Source organism: Suillus subaureus (genome assembly GCF_016647635.1).
Source record: "Suillus subaureus strain MN1 chromosome Unknown BJ212scaffold_11, whole genome shotgun sequence".
Classification (NCBI taxonomy): domain Eukaryota; kingdom Fungi; phylum Basidiomycota; class Agaricomycetes; order Boletales; family Suillaceae; genus Suillus; species Suillus subaureus.
The window spans coordinates 833,279-852,840 of NW_024538567.1; the positions used below are offsets into that span (position 1 = coordinate 833,279).

At 48.7% G+C, this 19,562-nt stretch overlaps 6 protein-coding genes across 6 annotated transcripts; 3 read left to right on the forward strand and 3 right to left on the reverse strand.

Annotated features, from left to right (window-relative positions):
- Positions 1–196: 196 nt before the first annotated feature.
- Positions 197–1,954, forward strand: BJ212DRAFT_1479661 (integral peroxisomal membrane peroxin-domain-containing protein; the record flags this gene model as incomplete). Its single annotated transcript, XM_041339930.1, has 5 exons — positions 197–617; positions 672–867; positions 916–1,521; positions 1,595–1,755; positions 1,815–1,954. 5 exons carry the CDS (start codon positions 197–199, stop codon positions 1,952–1,954), a joined length of 1,524 nt encoding a protein of 507 aa, XP_041194540.1.
- Positions 1,955–3,353: 1,399 nt separating this feature from the next.
- Positions 3,354–3,877, reverse strand: BJ212DRAFT_1298728 (uncharacterized protein; the record flags this gene model as incomplete). Its single annotated transcript, XM_041332746.1, has 5 exons — positions 3,354–3,541; positions 3,597–3,680; positions 3,722–3,746; positions 3,787–3,822; positions 3,848–3,877. 5 exons carry the CDS (start codon positions 3,875–3,877, stop codon positions 3,354–3,356), a joined length of 363 nt encoding a protein of 120 aa, XP_041194541.1.
- A 2,979-nt stretch (positions 3,878–6,856) lies between these two features.
- Positions 6,857–9,036, forward strand: BJ212DRAFT_102823 (WD40-repeat-containing domain protein). Its single transcript, XM_041328874.1, has 5 exons — positions 6,857–6,935; positions 6,988–8,091; positions 8,146–8,214; positions 8,267–8,925; positions 8,977–9,036. Exons 2-4 carry the CDS (start codon positions 7,030–7,032, stop codon positions 8,753–8,755), a joined length of 1,620 nt encoding a protein of 539 aa, XP_041194542.1. The 5' UTR covers positions 6,857–6,935; positions 6,988–7,029; the 3' UTR covers positions 8,756–8,925; positions 8,977–9,036.
- A 1,904-nt stretch (positions 9,037–10,940) lies between these two features.
- On the forward strand, positions 10,941–14,373 carry BJ212DRAFT_1269184 (WD40-repeat-containing domain protein; the record flags this gene model as incomplete). The annotated part of the gene is made up of 2 exons (XM_041330794.1): positions 10,941–11,910; positions 13,343–14,373. The coding sequence occupies 2 exons, from the start codon at positions 10,941–10,943 to the stop codon at positions 14,371–14,373; spliced, it is 2,001 nt and encodes a 666-aa protein (XP_041194543.1).
- Positions 14,374–15,868: 1,495 nt separating this feature from the next.
- BJ212DRAFT_1586972 (uncharacterized protein) lies at positions 15,869–18,002 on the reverse strand (the record flags this gene model as incomplete). The annotated part of the gene is made up of 7 exons (XM_041342395.1): positions 15,869–16,137; positions 16,242–16,257; positions 16,755–17,182; positions 17,219–17,300; positions 17,415–17,552; positions 17,616–17,690; positions 17,985–18,002. The coding sequence occupies 7 exons, from the start codon at positions 18,000–18,002 to the stop codon at positions 15,869–15,871; spliced, it is 1,026 nt and encodes a 341-aa protein (XP_041194544.1).
- BJ212DRAFT_1346869 (uncharacterized protein) lies at positions 17,975–18,569 on the reverse strand. Its single transcript, XM_041335352.1, has 2 exons — positions 18,085–18,569; positions 17,975–18,043 (listed from the first exon to the last, which is right to left on the reverse strand). The coding sequence occupies exon 1, from the start codon at positions 18,242–18,244 to the stop codon at positions 18,086–18,088; it is 159 nt and encodes a 52-aa protein (XP_041194545.1). The 5' UTR covers positions 18,245–18,569; the 3' UTR covers positions 17,975–18,043; position 18,085.
- Between the last annotated feature and the right edge of the window lie 993 nt (positions 18,570–19,562).

Consider the following 19,562-nt stretch of genomic DNA (forward strand, 5'->3'; position numbering starts at 1 on the left):
CACTGTCACTTGTCGCGGTGAATTTGTTGAAATCTCAGATGAGCAGGATACAAAAATCGGCAAAGCCGTTGCATTAGGATGTTGTAGCTTATTGGACAATTATGTAAATGGAGGCTTTGATGCGGGCGTCAATCTTTTCTTAAACCACGTAAGTTATTGAGGTCACAGCGTCCGCGCTAAAACTCGGTTGTTCGCAATGTCAACGTTCGACTACGTGGAGATTCCTCCAGACACAGTTCGTCTGCAATCATCTCCAGCATCTAATCCTGTCCGTCCGTTCACCAAAATTAGCACATCATTGCCATCATGCTCGCCCATTCCTGCGGCTGCGGCTGCGGGCAGCACCACCTTCAGCCCGACAAAGTCACTGTCTACCCTTCTCCTTAATACACCTTTCCCAGCTTCTATCCCCGCGTCCGCCTGCCCTCGCAAGTCTAGCACTGCGCTGCTGAGTACCAGAGACCCGCTCAGCATTCCTATTACTACTGTCAATTTCAGGAGATTCGTAGCTAGAGTAGGACCCGTCTTTTGGTTGCAGGATCGAGTGGAGGAGGTCCTTATGTGGAGATGCGGCTGGAAGTATACTGGCGTCTGGATTGCTAGCTACGCGTTCTTGTGTGCGTGTCGTCCTTCTTTTTTGCGATGCCGAGTCTTATATCACGGGTTGGCAGGCTACTTCCCTCGCATGGTGCTCCTTGTACCGCATGCCATACTAGCAGCTATAATGCTCTATACATATCCTACCCCTTCACCATCCGAGTTGATATCAACGAAGAATTCACCGGCTCCGATTGCACCACCTCCCTCAGAAGGGAGTGTTGACTGGCAAGCTAACCTTCAAGCAATTCAAAATCTTATGGGGGCATTGTAAGTATCAACTATGCGTCTCTGCCTTCATTTATAACCCCGTCTTAGCTCTGATGGCTATGACGTCCTCTCACCACTCGCTCCCCACCTCATCCATCGATCCACTCATACTTCGCTCGTCCTAACGCTTACCCTGCTCTCTTTCCTCTTTTTGCTGCCGGTCCTACCTCTAATCCCGCTCCGCCTGCTATTCTTTGTCCTAGGCGTATCACCATTTATATGGACTCACCCAGTTACACAAGCACGAATCTTACCACTGCTCAGAGCTGCTGTAAATGGCGGTATCGTAAAGGGAGGTAACGCGAGTGCCACATTGACGGGAGTAACGACTTCTAAATACGCCGCTACGAAGATAAAGCTCCGCCGCTGGATTGACGACGATAGGCTCGATGACAAACACTGGGGCGCGGAGATGCGGGAAGTGGAGCTGTGGGAGAACGAGAGATGGACTCCGGGCCCTTCTTCATCCTCCTCGTTCGTCACACAGGATGATCTTGACGCTGTGGGATCGGGTTTTGATGTTGGAGATGGGTCCGGAAGCGCATTGCCTGGTGCGGGAGCTGGGTCGTGGAGCAAGACAAATTTAAGGCCTGCGGATCGTGCACCATGGACGAGGGCGAGGGACGGTTGGAGTGGAGTGGGTGGGGAAGTGAGGTGCGTGTTTTTTTCCAACGAACTGGCCTTTATCACACAATTTGAATTTGCTACTAACTCCCTGCGACCCCAGCAGCAACCTCACTTTTTCGCTGGCACCAGGCTGGGCATTCGTAGAGACGGAGGGGTGGAGATCGGATGCACTGGGGAGCTGGGTCTCTACCGTATGTGTTTCTGTTTCTAATTCTTGTTCTGCTTCTGGGAATGGTGATCCTGTCTCTGGGGCGGACGACAGTAAGTTTTATGTGTTACTATCTTACGATGCGCTGATTTTCATCATGATTGATAACTAGACGGCTGGGTGTACACGAATGACGTATGGGCAGATCCGCGTCGTATACCTCTGGAGGCTTGGAAAGCGTCGGGCATGACAAGGAGGAGGAGATGGGTGCGGAGAGTGTATTTTGACCCGGCGCTAATAGAGAGTGCGTGAGGCGGGTGAGTTAGTTTCTAGGAGATGGAGCATGTTGATCATTGTACTACATAGCGTGAATATCGTGACATACTAGACTGCTAATCATAATCATCTGCAATTCACTCTTGTGGTTCGCCTGAGTACTTCAAGTTGTCACTCGAGCACTGGTGCACGACAACAAATAAACAACGAACCCTGAAGGCATTGATTATTTCATCTAAGGGTTTTGTCAGATAAAGGAGCACAGCTTCTGCATCATGGGCAAACATCAACGCTCGAGGCTTGGCCGCGGGTCCCCTCTTTGACGTATGCCATTTATCCTGTGCCCCATCAAATATCCGAGGAGCAAGCCCATACAATGCAGCTAGATCACATGAAACTGGACTTGCCAAGGCTCACGGAGAGCCAAAATGCTGTATCATGTACCTACCGCCACAGGAACCAACTGAGGATTAGTACCGCCTCGTAAATTCATACATCTGACACATAAAACGTTCGACCACCTAACAGGCTTGCCACCAGGCGAAAGACCAGATAACGTGGTGAGCGCCGATGAACCGTTGCCCTAATAATTGATCACAATGTCAAATTGCCACACCACACGCCTTGTGACAACATAGTACCTGGGTGCGGTCGTTCTCGTGGTCACCCAAGGATTACACGTCTCATAATGCATGCGAACGGTGATATTCGCCTCAGCTGAAAGCATCATAAGAGATACGTAGCATACGGCGGAGACCAAACTCTGAACTATCGTATTTTTACTAGAGACGGAATTAACAGAGACTTGAACATTCCCGACAACTAGATTCAGGCTGCAGGACCGGTCAGACACAAGGGCTCGTGTTATGTAGTCTGTTTTCCTAGTCGAGCTCATCATAATCATCAAGACTGATCCAGAACATGCGCCTCTTGTCAGGCTGGTCATAATCCTCAACACCTGACTGAAGCTCGCGCTTCTTGTAGGGCTGGTCATATGTAGGGATATCATATCCTTTACACGCCGACCGCTACTCCAGATAGACGCTCGGATCCGTCCAATGTTCCACGTGATTCACTGACGCGAGGAAGCCTCACGCTTCGCGTCCGAGTTACGGGGATACATCTCTTCTACATTCCGTTTTATTACCTTCACCTTGTGCTCACTCTCCACGATACCCGTCTCTTCACCGATATCTTTTCCGTTCCACATGCTCGTCTCGCTCCTTCTGGCCTAGTCTGAACCCCCCGAATGTATATATATTACGCATGTACTCTTATACCGATAGCAGAATACCACCCAGTGATTTCCCCGCTCGAAACACGACAGAAAGCTTCTAGTACCAACCGTTCGTCCATATTCGTCTCAAGCTAATATCTACGCGTGTCCTTTTTCTCATTTGTCTCGAACTATTCCCTTCCGAACTCACTATCAGCCTTACACATAGTCCTCGACACCCGACTGCAGCTCACGCTTATCGTCGGGGTCATCATAGTCATCGACACCCGACTGCAGCTCGCGCTTGTTGTCGAGGTCATCATAGTCATCGACACCCGACTGCAGCTCGCGCTTATCGTCGGGGTCATCATAGTTGTCGACACCCGACTGAAGCTCGCGCTTCCTCCCTGGTGCAAAAGGGTTGATTCATAATTGAATAAATGGCAGATTAGTGTATCCCACCTTCAGCAAGGCACTCTGTTCCGCAGTGCGGAATAAAATATTCCACGACGTCCTCCTCAAGCTCCTCGCGCTTCTTACTCTCTTCTAGGAGATCACATTTAAATTTGATGTTAAGGTTCTCTCACTTATCTGAGCGATATATTGTAGCATCTGAGTGGATATGGTGCTACTGATTATTGTGAATACTCACAGGAACGTTTCGAGATAGCTCCTGGCGTGGGTGACGCTGCCGCAAGGACAACGAAAGATACAAGTGCACTGAAAAGCACTGAAAGCTGCATATCTGGGGTAATAGGAGTGACTTATTTGTCGATGCACTACACTGAGGGCTTTTTATACGTTCTCGTAGGCCCGCCCCATTTTGGCCTCTTCCACGAACGGGGCCAATGGTCCTTGGACAGGTGTTTTTGAGCTTCAAAGTGTGGCATCGCTGCAATACAGGGTTCAATGGCCATGATGAGTTGCGCAGTAATTTCCCAGTGACTGATAATCATACAAATGAGTCTGCGGAGGGTTCATCGCCATGACTCCCAGTGCATTCGCAGTTGACCGACATTCAGTAGCTACGTGAGGGATGCCATATCAGTTATACATGAAATTATAAATATGCTGCCATCATGATGCCACCAGTCTATCGTTGCTGGCATCTCTTGCAATCACCAAGTGCAGTTTAGTTTTGCAAACCTACAACTCGGATGGAAGGATGAATCGCCGTGGCCAAAAGTTAAGTTTCTCCACCTTGCGGGAGCGCTACTGATGGATATGACGTATTTTTAACGCGTCTCCGAGAAAGACATTTGAAATGGCACGAATACTTTTTGAAATTCCTTGGAGCGCCACATCAGCCATGCAGGATCTGCACAAGTTGTGGTCGTCTCGCTCTACGGCAAGCTCAGATAGGTCGGACGCACCGAGTTTGAGAAGCAAGGTATGAAGAGCCCTCTCGAAATTTTCGTGACGAAGAACTCTTGACCCTCAACTGTGGAGCTTTCTGTCCTCTTCGGCGCACTCACGTCAGTCGTCCTGCGGTGTAACCCGTACTAACTAAACCATCGTGACATGATACTGTGAGAATTCACGACTGCTAGCAACGCCAAAACTCACGAATATAGGTGGGGAGGCTCGAGGCAAGTTCGGACAAATTATGAGATCTGAGGGCCGCTGGCATGTACCTGATGCAAACCGGATGAATTTAAGTGCGGTGCCAGATCCTTCATGTGGACAAATACAGGCAGAGATGGCGGAGGGATCTGGTCCGTATCCAGACAAATCGTTGGGGTGAAACGGCAGTTTGTCGGACTAAGTATGTTATTACGAGCTGCTCACCTGAGTAACACCAAGAGCTTGTTGGTATAAACTGGCATTCGCAATTCGGAACGTCTCCATAATCTGCTCACAGCAGTTACTATGGCATAGTGCATGTATCTGACAATGATGCAAATTGAGAAGGGATGTTGATACGCCGTAGTGTAGGACTAGCGGCGAATTGATGAAGTCGATGTGCTGAGCGTGAAGACTAGGGAGGGATGGAATCTTCATATGCGGGACAAAACAAGACCGAGGACAGGGATGGAAAAGATCCATCGATGAGAACCCGTGAAAAATGTGTGCATGATGGCGGTGAGGTCATGGACTTTATGTGTAGTGACATGGAAAACCTGGACAATCACCTCCTCGGCAAACACCGAAAAGTACTCGTCCCGCTTCAATTCCATGAGTCGGTATGTCACGAGAACACACTGGCCCGTACTAATACGGTAGACGCTCCTCCTCAGGACAACACACTTGCCGAGGCTGGCACGCTATGTCAGGTCTTAGAGCGCAAGCACTCAGACGAACCAACATGTTGCGTTCTCTGCTGTCCCTTCCAGATTCATTGATTGGTGTTTATTTACGTTGTACACGATATCCTCCCTCGTCCGTACCTTCTAGGCCTGGTCATCAGCTCTCTCCCTCTCCAAATCCAGATCTTTGCTGCTATTCTCGCGTGGCCAGCCTTTGAATGCCAGCATCGATGTTTCTGCGGCTGATGTCCTCTCATATTCGTTCGGCAGATTCATACAAACGTCCACAATATTCACAATGGTAGTAAGTGCTCACCAGCTGCACCCCATAATGATTGCGACCCTGCAGGTCAATAATGCCGAATTGCCAATAACTTGACGTACTATATACTTTCACAGGCTATGTGGTGGGGTCCATGAATGTACTTCATGAGCTGAGGATCGGCTCAGGTCAGCAAGTCAGCGTAACTATGTAGGTTAGGTGGAACAGGACCTTTCAAATTGAAGTGACCGCTGTGTCGAATGTTGTGCTTGCGGACATCTGGCTATTAGTGATTAAAATAAAGTGTACAGATATTCGAAGTTGAGAATTCGGTGAAGCGTCGTAGTGGAAGTCGGATGCATTGAGTTGGCACGTAAAGAAAATGCCCGTTATTTACATGAGCACCCTATCATTTGCCAGGTAACACAGCTGACGTACCGATTCGGATGTAATCAGGAGAAATGGGGACGGGACATAAAATTTGGTTGAATAGAGTAAGAAAGACACTCGTTTAGACTCATCACAATGGACATCGATATTTGCATTCGTTCATGCTTCTTTCCCGATGGGAGAAATAATCCCTGATGGCAATTGCGAAGCAGGTCGATAAGGTGCTATAAGCTATCGTGGAACTGAGGCGTATTTTGCGGTAACACGGAGAACGGATCCAGGGCGAACATGGGACAATGCATGCACGTAACAAGGGGACGTCGTCTGTCCTAGCGAACACCTCTGAAGTTCTGATTCAAGACGAAGATATAGTCCAACATCAGATGATTAATGTACCGGAAGCACAATGTACTCGCCTGGTGTGCCAGAGTTCCACTGCGCACTCGATGTCTCATACCCAAACCTATGTTGTCTCGCGTATGCCATGATTGCTCATTCTGGCATCAACGAGTACTGGAAGGTGTTGTGTTGTGTTCTTGGCCTAGAGTGGAGCTTTAAACGAGCGAAAGATGGTCAGAGTGCAGAGTACAACGATGAGTTCTTGAAGCAAACCATAGATACACACAAGCCTGAGAAGCTGTGTTGCTTAAAGGCCACTGTGTTGCCTCGAGAGTGCAATGAAGCACAATCCACACCATGCTAGGATGATTGAAAATAGATGAATGGGAATAATAGGGACCGTTGTTTGCAAAGATAAAACCGGCCGAAATGCTGTGTCATGGTGTAAACCTGTGAATAGACAATTAGCGCTGACTCGTAGAATCATTACCTTCCACCCGCAGGACATAAGAACTCGCCTGTCTTGTCAGATTTCCCCCAAGAAACCGACCAGTATACCAACCAGTGAGTGTTGGTCAACTCGATCGCCGCTATGATTAATCGCCGCCCGTGGCAGAGTGGGATTGATACACCAGATTGCCGTGACGGTACCGGGCTAATGATGGCTTCTGAATCTTCCACAAAGCCGATCAAGGAAATTTCAACCCCAGCGCAATCCAAAAAACCAACTCCAAAGCTCAAGTTTAAAGGACATGAGGAGAGAATTTGGGATTTCGTGTTCCTGCACGACAACATCCATATTGTAAGTAGTTCAGAGGACGGCATAATGCGTAAATGGAACTGCAAAACGGGATTTGCTGTCGGGAAACCATGGAAAGGTGAGGGAGGAGACATATATGCGCTGTCGCTTTCACCGAACGGGAAGATGATTGCTTGTGGGAGGGTGGACGGAAGCGTTCAGCGGTGGAGCACCAATGGAGAGATGATCAAAGGAGTTTGGACGGGTCATAGCAAGGCGGTGCGGTCGCTCTCGTGGTCACCCAGCGGAAGTCATATTGCTAGCGGATCCGATGATGGAACAATCCTGATTCGAAATGCAGAAAGTGGAAAAGTGAAGGTGGGCCCGATCAAGACGGAGCAGGAAGGGGTGGAATCTCTTGCATATTCACCTTCGGGTGACAGACTCGCATCAGGCGGGTTCAATACAATTTGCATCTGGAATGCGAAGACCGGCGAACCTGTCGTTACCCCCACCAAGGACCTGGGGAACACTGTGACATCGTTGGTGTGGTCGTCAGACAGCAGTAAACTGTACTCGGCAGCAGGCAGCACCGCACATGTTTTTGACAGCAAATCTGGCGAACAATTCTACCACTTCAACATGAAACACAGCAGTTTCCTGTGGTCCATCGCACTTTCACCGAAACAGAATGTCCTGGCGTGCGTGGGCAACAACGGCGTTGCACAGCTATGGGACATAGAGTCCTACCAACCACTCGGCCAGCCATTGTGCGAGGATGACGAATTCACCTTTCGTTGCGTATCGTTCTCTCAAGACGGGAGATATGTAGCATGTGGCGGAGACGACAAGAAACTCACTCTATGGATGGTCCAAGACATAATTCCCCAGCTTCCAGCACCCACACTACTTCAACGAAGTGATAGACAAAGCACACAACAGGAAACTCGGCCCAATTCCCCATTATCATCGTGCCTTGATGTCGGTACTTTCACGTTTGACTGCCGGTGTTCTTTGCTCACAGGGTTGTTGCAGGCTGATGCTACGGGAGGTGGTGGCTTCATCGAGGAGGCGTACGATGACCCGTACAACAACTTCTTCCAGGTAAACTCTTATTTTCATCCAAAGGCACTAACACTGACAACAAGTGCTTAAGTCTTCACGACAATCTCTTCCATCACCATCGCCACCGCTATCGCCTGGCTTCCATTTCCCCTCCTTGTTTTTGGCTCGCCGCTTCTTAAATGTCATCTCTCGACATCGCCCACCGCCAGACGAGTTCATTCCAAAAGAATCCTCCAAGCGTAGTTTCTTCAGTCGTCGCGCTCGCTCAAACTCGTCCCTGGAGCTCGCAACCATGACACCCAACCAACCAGTACCAGGAACGAAAGTGAAACAAAGTCAAGGCGAACAAGGTGATGATGTTGATGATGTAAGTGCTGTTTCGACTATCGCACACTGTCATTTCAACTTGACCGCTGCCAGTGTGGTTCCGCACATGATTCGCTCAGCACCAGACATGATAAAGGCAAACAGCGAGATGATCCTCCCGACAATGCACAGAACCCACCATCTTATAATTATAATCGCACTCTCCCTACCTACATGTATAGCAAAGATAGTCGAGGCCTCTGGGAACGACTAATGCAGGCTCGAGGCAATAATCTCACATTCGGTTTCCTGCATTCCAGCACTCCATCTGCAAATGCGCCCCGACGCCGAATACCACTCAATCCCTGGCACTGGAACTATAGCTTATTTCCAGCAGGACATTTTGGACTTGCCGTTGATATTGCTGCTTGCCGTGACGAGGATGTGAGTAACTTATCATCACTCCCCTTTCATATCATTGAAATCACTTTGTAGAGATACGGCATCACCCCTGAATCTGATGAGGAAGCGGCTGCAGCCATGCTACGCACTAATGACGATATGGCCGACACTTCAACACGACCAAGTCAATCTGCAGTGGTAGCACAAGTATCTCAAGGATGGCCTACACAAACACAAGCCTCAACAAACGAGCCAGAAGAAATTGCTTATGAAGGAGTAAGCTGCTGTGGATTTTTCTTTGGCCACCGTCGTCGTTCCAACTCGCATCAGCCATGAGTTTTTTTACTGAGACTCTCCGCCACTTATAGATTTATTTTGCGTGCGTACTATATGGGCTATTTCATGCCCAGCTCTGCGCCGTCCTATGTACACGAGCAGTATTGTATTTTTCTAGATTTGTATACAGTGCACTGAGTCACTCGTTCATGATCGTACTTTCCTCACCCACCTGCTCCCACCCCTGGTCGAAGCCAATTGAATCAAACTGTGCACATGATGAATTTATCACTGCCATTGTGCGAGGGAGAATCTGAGACTTTGGTCGGTAGCATGTTTTGAGGCATGCAAAAAAACATTGGAAGCACAGTGCATCTCTACTAGTTCATCGTTTACTACTATAGTGGTTTTGTGCTTTCCACTAATTCAACTATATCGTGATGTTTTGTGCGCTATTGTACTCGATTCGAATAAGCAGTCGATACTGAACACCCTCTGAACAGTCTGTGAGTGCCTGCGCAAACCTGGACTAGACGGACAGAGATAATAATTATATTCAAGAGACTTATTTGGTAGCTACTGGGCGGCTCTGTGAGTATCTGTGCAGAGATTGACAGAGAAAATTCTACTGTGGTGAACTGGCTAGTAATGATCAAGCTGTCCACCTGGTGCTCTGTATAAAGCCTGGTAATTTACTGATGATTAGTGTTTCGTTTATCTCTCATTGCCTAGCTCTGACACTCACGACCTGCTTACGCCCATCTTATCTACAAATCACCTCATACCGCACTGGTACTAATGTTCATGTTCCTCTCATTCTGCTGTCGGTGCTCCACTGCTATTATTTGCCATCCTGGGCATCAGTCTCATAATTGTCCAAAAAAGAGAAGTGGAGATTGACACGAAGCAAAACAAGATGTATGCTCTTACATGTCAACCTTCGGGTGACGGAATTGCATCGGGTAGATTGAACTGTATGATCTACATCTAGAACATCATGATTGGCAAGCTTGTTATTGGCCCCATCGAATGTAAATGCAAGTCCCCTCATGATGTCATTGGTGAGGTTGCCGGACCCGGTGTTCTGCGGTGATACGAGGGATGGGTCCAGGACAAACATGAGGCTGTGGGACAATATATGCAGTCAATAAGGGAAGATCGTCTTCTCGCGAGCAGGGTAAATCCACAGTCCAACAGAAGATGAATATATTCAAACACTGGAAGCATAATGTACTCGCCTGGCATCCCTTGCGCACCTCTGTGTCCTACACCGCAACTATATTGTCTTGTGTATGCTATCCTGACATCAGCGCGTAACAAAAGGTGTTGTATTGTGTTCTGGGCGAGAGTAGAGCTTTAAAAGAGTGAGAGATGGTTAGAGTGCAGGGTATGACGAACAACATGAACTCTTGAGATAAACCATAGATAGACGAGAGAAGTTGTGATACTTACTGGTTGGTGTGTTGCCTTGCATATATGGATCGAAGCATAATTCACCATGCTAGGATGACCGGAAATGAACGAATGGGATAATCGGGATCATAGTTTGCAAAGATCCAGATGCTGTGTTGCGATATGAACCTGTGAATGGACGATTAGCGCCGCCTTGTGGAATCCATACTTTCCACCCGCAGGACATTAAAACTCGCCTATCTTGCCAGCTTTCCTCAAGCAACAGACCAGTAGACCAACCAGTGAGTGCTGGTCAACTCGTTTACCCCCATGACTGATCACCACCCGCGGCAGAGTCAGATTGATCTACCAGATTACGGTAGCAAGCTATGGCTGCTAGATTCTTTGCAAGGCGGACCCGCAAAGAAGCTTCGACCCCAGCGCAATTGGAAGAACCAGTTCTGAAGCACGAGTTTGAAGGACACAACGATGCGATTTGGGGTTTTGTTTTCTTGCACGACAACATCCACATCGTGAGTGGTTCATTGGATGGCACCATGCGCAAGTGGAACTGCGATACGGGACTTGTTGTTGGGGAACCATGGAAAAGTGAGGGGGGAGGCATCTATGCACTGGCGCTTTCACCGGATGGGAAGATAATTGCATGTGGGAGGGAGGATGGAAGCGTTCAGCTATGGAACACCGATAGGGAGAAGATCGAAGGGGTTTGGACGGGTCATAGCAGGGCGGTGCGATCGCTATCGTGGTCACCCAGCGGAAATCAACTTGCCAGCGGGTCCGAAGATGGAACAATCCTGATTCAAAATGTAGAAAGTGGGAAAGTCGAACTGGGCCCGATAGAGACCGTGACGAAGCAGGACTCGGAAGGGGTGCAATCTCTTGCATATTCACCTTCAGGTGACAGACTCGCATCAGGCGGGTTCAATACAATTTGTATCTGGGACACGAAGACCGGCGAGCATGTTATCGACCCCATCGAAGGCCTGGGGTTATTTGTGACGTCGTTGGTGTGGTTGTCAGACAGCACAAAGCTTTATTCCGCCTCCGACGAGTTCGCACGTGTTTTTGACAGCGATACAGGCGAACTACTCCATCGCTTCGAGCATGATCATTCCCTGTGGTCCATCGCGCTTTCACCCAAACACAATGTCCTAGCGTGCGTGGGTATCCGAGGTGTTGTACAACTATGGGACACAGAGTCTCATCAGAAAATCGGCCAGTCATTCCACCAGGAGCATCACCAATGGCATTTCTGCGTATCGTTCTCTCGAGATGGGAGATATGTAGCATATGGCGGAGATGACAATAAACTCACTCTATGGATGGTCAAAGACATAAGTCCTCAGCTTCTAGCGCCCATCACACCTCAACCTCCTCTGCCCACACTACTTCAGCAAAGTGATGAACAAAGTACACAGCAGGAAACTCGGTCCAACTCCCCATTATCATCTTGCCTGGACGTCAGTATTTCACATCTGACCGACTGTCCTCCTTGCTTACAGTACTGTTTCAGGCTACTGGGGGTGGTGGCTTCATTGAGGAGGTGCACAACGACCCATACAACAACTTCTTCCAGGTAAACTCTTCTTTTCATTCAAGGGCACTGATACTAACAACAAGTACTTGAAGTCTTCGCAGCAATCTCTTCCATCGCCATCCCCTGGCTCCCGTCTTCCCAACCTGTTTTCGGTTCGTCACTTTTGGAAGGCAATCTCTCGACGTCGCCCAGCTCCGGATGAATCTGTTCCACAAGGACGCTCCAAGCGTGGTTTCTTTAGTCGTCGCGCTCGCTCAAACTCGTCTGTGGAGCTCGCAACCATGGAACCCAACAAACCAGCGCCGGAAGTGAAGGCCCCATCCCTGATGAAGTGTATCCTCTGGTTGATGGATAATTGGTTATGATCTAACTAAAAGAGGGTTGGCATATCCATGTAGACATGGAAGACGATTGTGACAATATTTGGCTGTGGGGACTTGAACTTGAAGGCACCCGCTACTGGATGAGTCGTTTCAACACATGCCGACATTTGCATTCGTTCGTGCTTCTTCCTGATTTATTCATGGCTCCTTCCTAAGCACAATGATGATAGCTTGATTAAATTCCCAAAGTCAACGTAGAACTGAGAGATGTGTAACTAGTATTCCGCAGAGTCTCAGCGAAAATGCTACCGAGGATGTGGGTCAACACATGTAGGCAATGAGGGAATGTCATCTTACTCACCTCGTGTACCTCCATGTCTTGTCCTGTTGGTGTGTTTGGCACGGTCGCCTCGGGAAGATGAGTTAGCGAATAGCTGTCATGGGGCAGCCCTCGATGCTGAGCGCAGATTCATGTTGGAACACAAATGAAACAGCAACGTGGGCCCCAAAGCAAACATAAATGGGCGCCAGGTTGAAGGTCATCATATACATATCAACTAGAGAATATGCGCTGAAACATGGTATTGATTTTACCTAGATCCGATACGGATGAACGTTGACCTGGGAATGCACCCGTGTTTCAGAAGCACAGCCAGCGACCGGATGATGTAATCTATTATTATCCTATGGCCAACCTGCAACATATAACAACCTTGCCATCTTACCGCCAGAGGCCGTAAGGTGAGAGACCACAGGCAACTTGGTGAGCCACTTGTCAACTGTTCACTGGCACCCTGATAATTGACCATGTTAAGATTGATACACCAAGCACCATATGATAACTAAAATATGGCTGCTAGATCCATTGCAAGGTAATTCCGTGATGAACTTCCTTCAACCCCGATGCAAGCTAAAGGACTACCTCCGAAGCACAACTTTGAGGGCCATGCGAGAGCTATTCGGGATTTTGTCTTCTTGCACGACAACATTCACATCGTGACTGGTTCAGAGGACGGCACGATGCGCAAGTGGAACTATGACACAGGACTTCTTGTTGGGAAACCATGGAGTGGGGTTGGCGGAAGCATATATGCACTGGCGCTATCACCGGACGGCAAGACAATTGCGTGCGGGAGGGCAGATGGAAGCGTCCAGCGATGGAATACGGATGGAAATATGATGCTTGAAGGTGCTCGGAGAGGTCATATTCATAGCGATTGGGTGCGGTCGCTATCATGGTCTCCCAACGGAGGTCATATTGCGAGCGGGTCCGATGACGGAACAATCCTCATTCGAAAAGCGACAAGCGGAATAGTAGAGTTTGGCCCAATCAAGACGAAGCAGTACCGGGTGTGTGCTCTTGCATATTCACCTTCTGGCAACAGAATAGCATCGGGCGGGTGGAACACGACGATTTGCATATGGGACAGCAAGACTGGCGACCTTGCTCTCGGGCTCATCCAAGGCCTGGGTTATGAAGTGACGTCAGTAGTGTGGTCGTCGGACAGTACAAAGCTCTACTCCGCATCCGATAAATTAGCGCGCGTCTTCGACAGCACCTCAGGCGCACTACTCCATTACTTCCAGCATGACGATATCCTGTATTCCATCGCACTTTCACCCACGTACAATGTCCTGGTGTGCGTGGGCGATCAAGGTATCGCACAACTATGGGACACAGAGTCCTACCAGTTACTTGGACAGCCATTTAACCAGAATCGTCAAATCCTCCGCTGTGCATCGTTCTCTCGAGACGGGAGATACCTAGCATGTGGCGGACACGACAGGACACTTGCTATGTGGATTGTCAACGACATAGTTTCTCCACTTATAGCAAATATAAAGTCATCATGGGGCGATCGCGTCACTGACGAGGGACACAACGATCTATATGACTCATGTCTCTGGGTAAACTTCATGTTTGTCATGCAAGAGCACTAGTACTCACGATAAGTATTACTTGCAGTACTATTCCGAAAAGTCTCTTCCGTCGGAATCACCTGGCCCCCATCTGCCCCACCTGTCCTTCATTCGTCGCTTGTGGAACGTCGTCTCACGATACCGTCCGCCTGGCGATGAATTTGTTTCACGAGAACGCTCTAACCGTGGTTTCTTTGCTCGTCGTACTCGCTCAAATTCGCCCTTGGAAGCCATGGCCATTATGCCTAGCCAATTAACAACAGCATGGAAAATCCGACCAGGAGAAGACAGCTCGGAGGAAGATGAAGAGGATGATGATGTGAGTCCTTTCCTGCTCTCTCATGTCGCCATCTCAACGCCAGCCTTCCGTAAATACTCAGCCAAGCTCAAGCAAACGTGGGGGCAAGCAACGGAAGAGATCTCTCGTCGACATACAAAGCCCACCTCCTTATGATCTTGCTCCTCATGTTGAGTTCCACAGTGAAGAACATAGAAACTTCTGGAGACGGATAATGCAGAGCCCACCTCCCTATGACCTTGCTCTCCCTGCTGAGCTTCGCAGCAAAGATAATAGAAGCTTCTGGAGACGATTAATGCACGTGTGAGGGAAGGAGCCTACTTCCACCAAATCGGCTCCAACAATGCCCACCTCGGTGTCACTAAGGTATCGTGTGTGCGCGGCCTCGAGGTAAGCTTCCGTTCTATTTTTATGCTTGTTTTTAAACAACAGGGGTATGTCGGGCTGACACGAAACCAACGATGTTAACGGCGGCAATGTGCAGCGCTTCTGTTGCCGCACCACGCACCATTGCTCGTCATACCCGAGTCCATCATTGCAAGCGGTCTCCGTATATGCAGGACCATGATGTCATGCTATGGCCTGCAACAGAGCCCAATATTTGCAAGCCACTGGAGGCTCATCAGCACATATGCCCCATCACACTCACTTTATCGCCACCTAACATGCCAGCCATGGCTCAAATTTGGACTCAATATGTATTCCTGTGAATGCTACCATTCTTGATGTTGTTTAGGTTTCCATTCGGGTTGGAGCTCTTTTATTCCGCTAGATGTCGAACTCATCATGCTTCATTACACTATCCTTATTTACGCTCTCAATATATGTTAGATATTCTATTCTGGTGTTACTGATAAAGATTCACCTATTCAACATTACATGTACGCGCATTCTACTACATAAATGTACTACCAACGATTGGTCCTCGAGCGCAAGTCATATATTTGATGCAACCATCCGCGCGTGGACTTGAATACTGCATGACGAGAGTATTAAGGTATGACGTTGATAAGGAATATATATGAACAGGTTTATGAGAAGGATCATGGGGAGACCGTACGATTGACGAGATCTGGAGAGGATTGACTGAAAGTTCAAACCAATTTCCAGTCCTCAAGCTTAAGTGAATCACGCATGAGTCGCAAGAGTGCCAAATTTAGTATCCCATTATCATGCTGATTTTGTCAACAACTCGCTTTTAATCGACATCTGTGCCCATTACGCGAGAGCCAGTAAACTTGGCCTGCAGCGCTTGTGCTTCCTCCACTGCACAGCAGACGCATTTGGACCGACCTTATCCTGAGTACACACAAAAAGCACCCGCGGTGGATCCCCAAAAATCTCCATCATTCCTATCCATCTGAAAAGACAGCCGCCAGATCCACGCGATGTGCTCTGCGCATCTCGGCGCGCCTGATCTGTGCCTGTGAATGGGACCTTGAGCGCCCGCACAATATCGACGTGTTCATTGGCATACATAAACTTAGCTGGGTTAATCATATCGATCGGAACGATTCGTTGCAAAGATGGCAAAATCCAGGAGTCAAGATAGCATGATTCATCAAAGGATGGTATGGTACCGTAGGCTTACTTGCGAGGCTCCTCATCTGCGGCGTCAATGTTAAGTAACTCGTGGTTGAATAGATCCCCATGATGGAGAGCGGCATCTAGTGAGTCTGGTCGGTTGGTGTTAATGAGGATTACTATCTTGCTTTCGATCTTCTCCTAGGACATGTTTGGGATGAATCGGGTTAGAGGATGATGGCGAAGGGGATGGTATTAACGCTACCATCCACGCAGAATTATGCGACTATGCATTATTCCATCTCGACGATTCCTTGTGCACTCTTTGTTTTGGAGTGATAGCATTGATCTCATCGATGAATAGCAGGCATGGCGCGGCACGCTGGGTGTTGAGATTAAGAAAGATGCATGCATAACACGAGACATAACTTATCCTTGTCAAATGTATCTTATGCGTTTTTTCAGCCTCTCAACGCATGCTGGACAAGATAGACAGGAGCAGATATCATGCTGATGAACAGAATATCCAGTTCCTCCGCGCAATCAGTCAACTTTCATACAATTTGGTAAGTACACTCACTACAGCTATTGCGTTCGCTGGAAGAGTCTTGCCACACCCCGGAGGGTCATGCAGCAAAACACCACGTGGAGGCTGCACACCAGTACTTGTATAGATTGTAGATCCAGATGACAGAGGCATGTCGACAAGTTCGGGCATCATTTCAACGCATGCTTCCACAAGATGAGACAATCGAGTGTGATCTTGGCAATAGCTAGCTTCGATCGGCTTCCAGACTTCCAGTGTTGAACGCGCTGAGCACAATTTTGGTTTCGAGGAAGGGAGACACGGTGTGTTGGGTGAGGTTAATTCATTCGTTGCGGGTGTTGTGGAAGACGGAGAGGCACCAATCCGACTGGGATTTCCTAACGCAGGAGTGAGGTTTGTATCTTCTGGAGGAGGCATCTCGGCTTCGACAGGGCAGAGCAAGAGAACCTGACTTCCACAGGCTTTGCATGAACATGTTCAAAACAGTTGAATCTAACCTTGTTTGATTCGAATAAAGTGCACAGCCACTAAAACTTTGCCAAAGCCGTACCGCTGCCCACAAGCTTGCACTATCTCATTCTGTTCGTTATCTGACCAGAGTCACCAGACACATCCACAGAGGGTCCGTCTCCAGGCTACCGCAGAAGAGATGTCGATCCAGAAAGCACTGTTGAACGCGAAGAAGAAACGCACCATCGCGACAACGACAAGCCAAGATTGACTCGAGCTCACAGTTGCAGGTGGTGTGAGAAGAGAATTGACATTTTTCTCACAGCAACTGCAGCTGTACAGCGCTGGCAACGCTATTGCAGGCCATTGTGCTTGTAGCGCCTATGCAACGCCAGGGAGGACAATGCACACGAGGAGAAATGACAAAGTCTGTATATCGTTTACTTCGTTAGGCTTATCTTCTCTACCCTGCTTCGAGCCCTCTGATGGCTCTTCCTCCTCCCAGAAGGTCTCTGTGAGCTAACGCGATACTCGTGAGAGGACGGTTGCAGGTGCGAAAAGAGATATATGGCGGTGCGCCACTGCGCAAGGGGGATTTGGGGTATTGGGTGAGTCCACTTTTCTGCGAGTTCGTTAATAGAGACTTGAAGAGTCATGGAAAGCGCGACCACCTGTCCTTCATTTGCTGCTTCTGAAACACCGTCTCTTGACACCGTCCACTGACAGACGAATCTGTTCCACAAGAACGCCAAAAGCATAGTTTCTTCGCTCGTCGCGCTCACTCAAAGTTGCCCCGGTTTCGTGTGTGCTTACTCTATATCCTTGCTTCATTGTCTGGTACTCATACTGCATTCCTCGCGTTTTTATGTTCTCGTTCGTGACTTCACTTGGACTCTTGTTATGCATCCATTTGATCACGGTCTGTTGTAATGCGAACAACTCCAGAAGCAGTAAGCGCACATGGAACAAAACGGAGCCTGTAGCGGTATGATGATGTCATTTATTTCTGTACACCCGTGACCGAGGATGACGCTAATTAGGGGTTTCACGAAACGGTTCGTCCTTGTCGTCATGTAATGCCGAGCCTTGCGGGTACTGCTGCGAGAGGCTCCATTCGGTCTCAGCTGGAGCGGTCCACATTGACAAGATTCCACGCTCGCTCCTCAATTAGCCAACTATACGTCAACAGCGCCAACCCCCTTCGTCATCGCTACATCATCGATTTATCGTATATAAAGCCCTATCGACGTACTTTCTCTTATCTTCTTAACCATAACACACAATCAATGTCTTACGATCAAGGAACCAAGGTTCACGTCGTACGTTGGTCGAAACTGTTGATAAATCCCAGACAGACTTACCATCTCATCATCAGGGAACTTCAACGATGATGACTCAAACTATGAGATCCCTGGCGATGATCAACGCACTGTCCCGGGGGGAGACTCCACACTTTCAGAATCATATGGGGGCAGCGGGTTTGGCCAAGCTGGTGGATACACAGGAAATCAAAGCCGCGTCGGTCGACAAGGTCAGCAGAGCTTAGATCAAAGCGACGAATACTGCGACACAGACCCTGGAATGGCTGGTACTCGCGGCGGTCAGAACATTCAGGGCACGAGTGTCCCTGGAGTTGGCCAAACTGGTGGTGAATACGACAGTGCCAGTGGCCAGAGCATCAGCGGTGATGGCCGTAAGCCGCGGGTATGAGCGCGACGTTGATGAGTATGATGACTCTGGCATCGGCAGTGGTCAGGGCGCTGGCGCTGGTACCGGTCGCGCTCCAGCGGGCAAGTTGTCTTCCATGAGCTCCAAATTGATGGGTTGGTCTTTATTCATCTGACTTCTCAATTATATTCATAATTGTGCATAGGCGGAGTGGAGAAGATGGCTGGCAAACTTACGAAAGACCCCGAACTCGAGGCTAAGGGCGAACAGCGCAAGGTATGTCGTGATTTATACTTGTACAGAATGGATGGCTTATAGTTTCGTAGAGCGGCTTCTAGGCTACCGCAGATGGAATTGTACTTATATTTGTATCATAAGCGTGCTTAATGAGTTCGAGGAAAAACATGTCCTGCCTGTCTGTAAATAATAGACTGTAATTGTATGCTTTGTATCTTCTCTCCAATCGGACCCCATTGTACTACACAACGAATCTTCCTCTGGAACAATCAGATCGAGGTACTTGAGGCCACGCGTAGAACACACCCTCGCGGGTATTTGTTGAGTCATGTATAGTCAGCGGGTGACCTCCTTCGACGCGCTACGACAAGTAAAAGCGTACTGTATCGCCCTGACAGATAGTATCACATACCGTCCACCAGACAATCATGGCAAATCAGCCAGTGGGAGTCGCACGAGATCGTGTCAGAGGTCGTTTTCTTTTAG

Excerpts from the sequence above, each read along its gene's own strand:
- BJ212DRAFT_1346869 (XM_041335352.1), bottom strand. The coding sequence starts at position 18,244 with ATGACGACAAGGACGAACCGTTTCGTGAAACCCCTAATTAGCGTCATC.
- BJ212DRAFT_102823 (XM_041328874.1), top strand. The coding sequence starts at position 7,030 with ATGATGGCTTCTGAATCTTCCACAAAGCCGATCAAGGAAATTTCAACC. Across the intron at positions 8,092-8,145 it reads CATTATCATCGTGCCTTGAT|GCTGATGCTACGGGAGGTGG; the intron begins GTCGGTACTTTC and ends GGGTTGTTGCAG. Across the intron at positions 8,215-8,266 it reads CGTACAACAACTTCTTCCAG|TCTTCACGACAATCTCTTCC; the intron begins GTAAACTCTTAT and ends CAAGTGCTTAAG.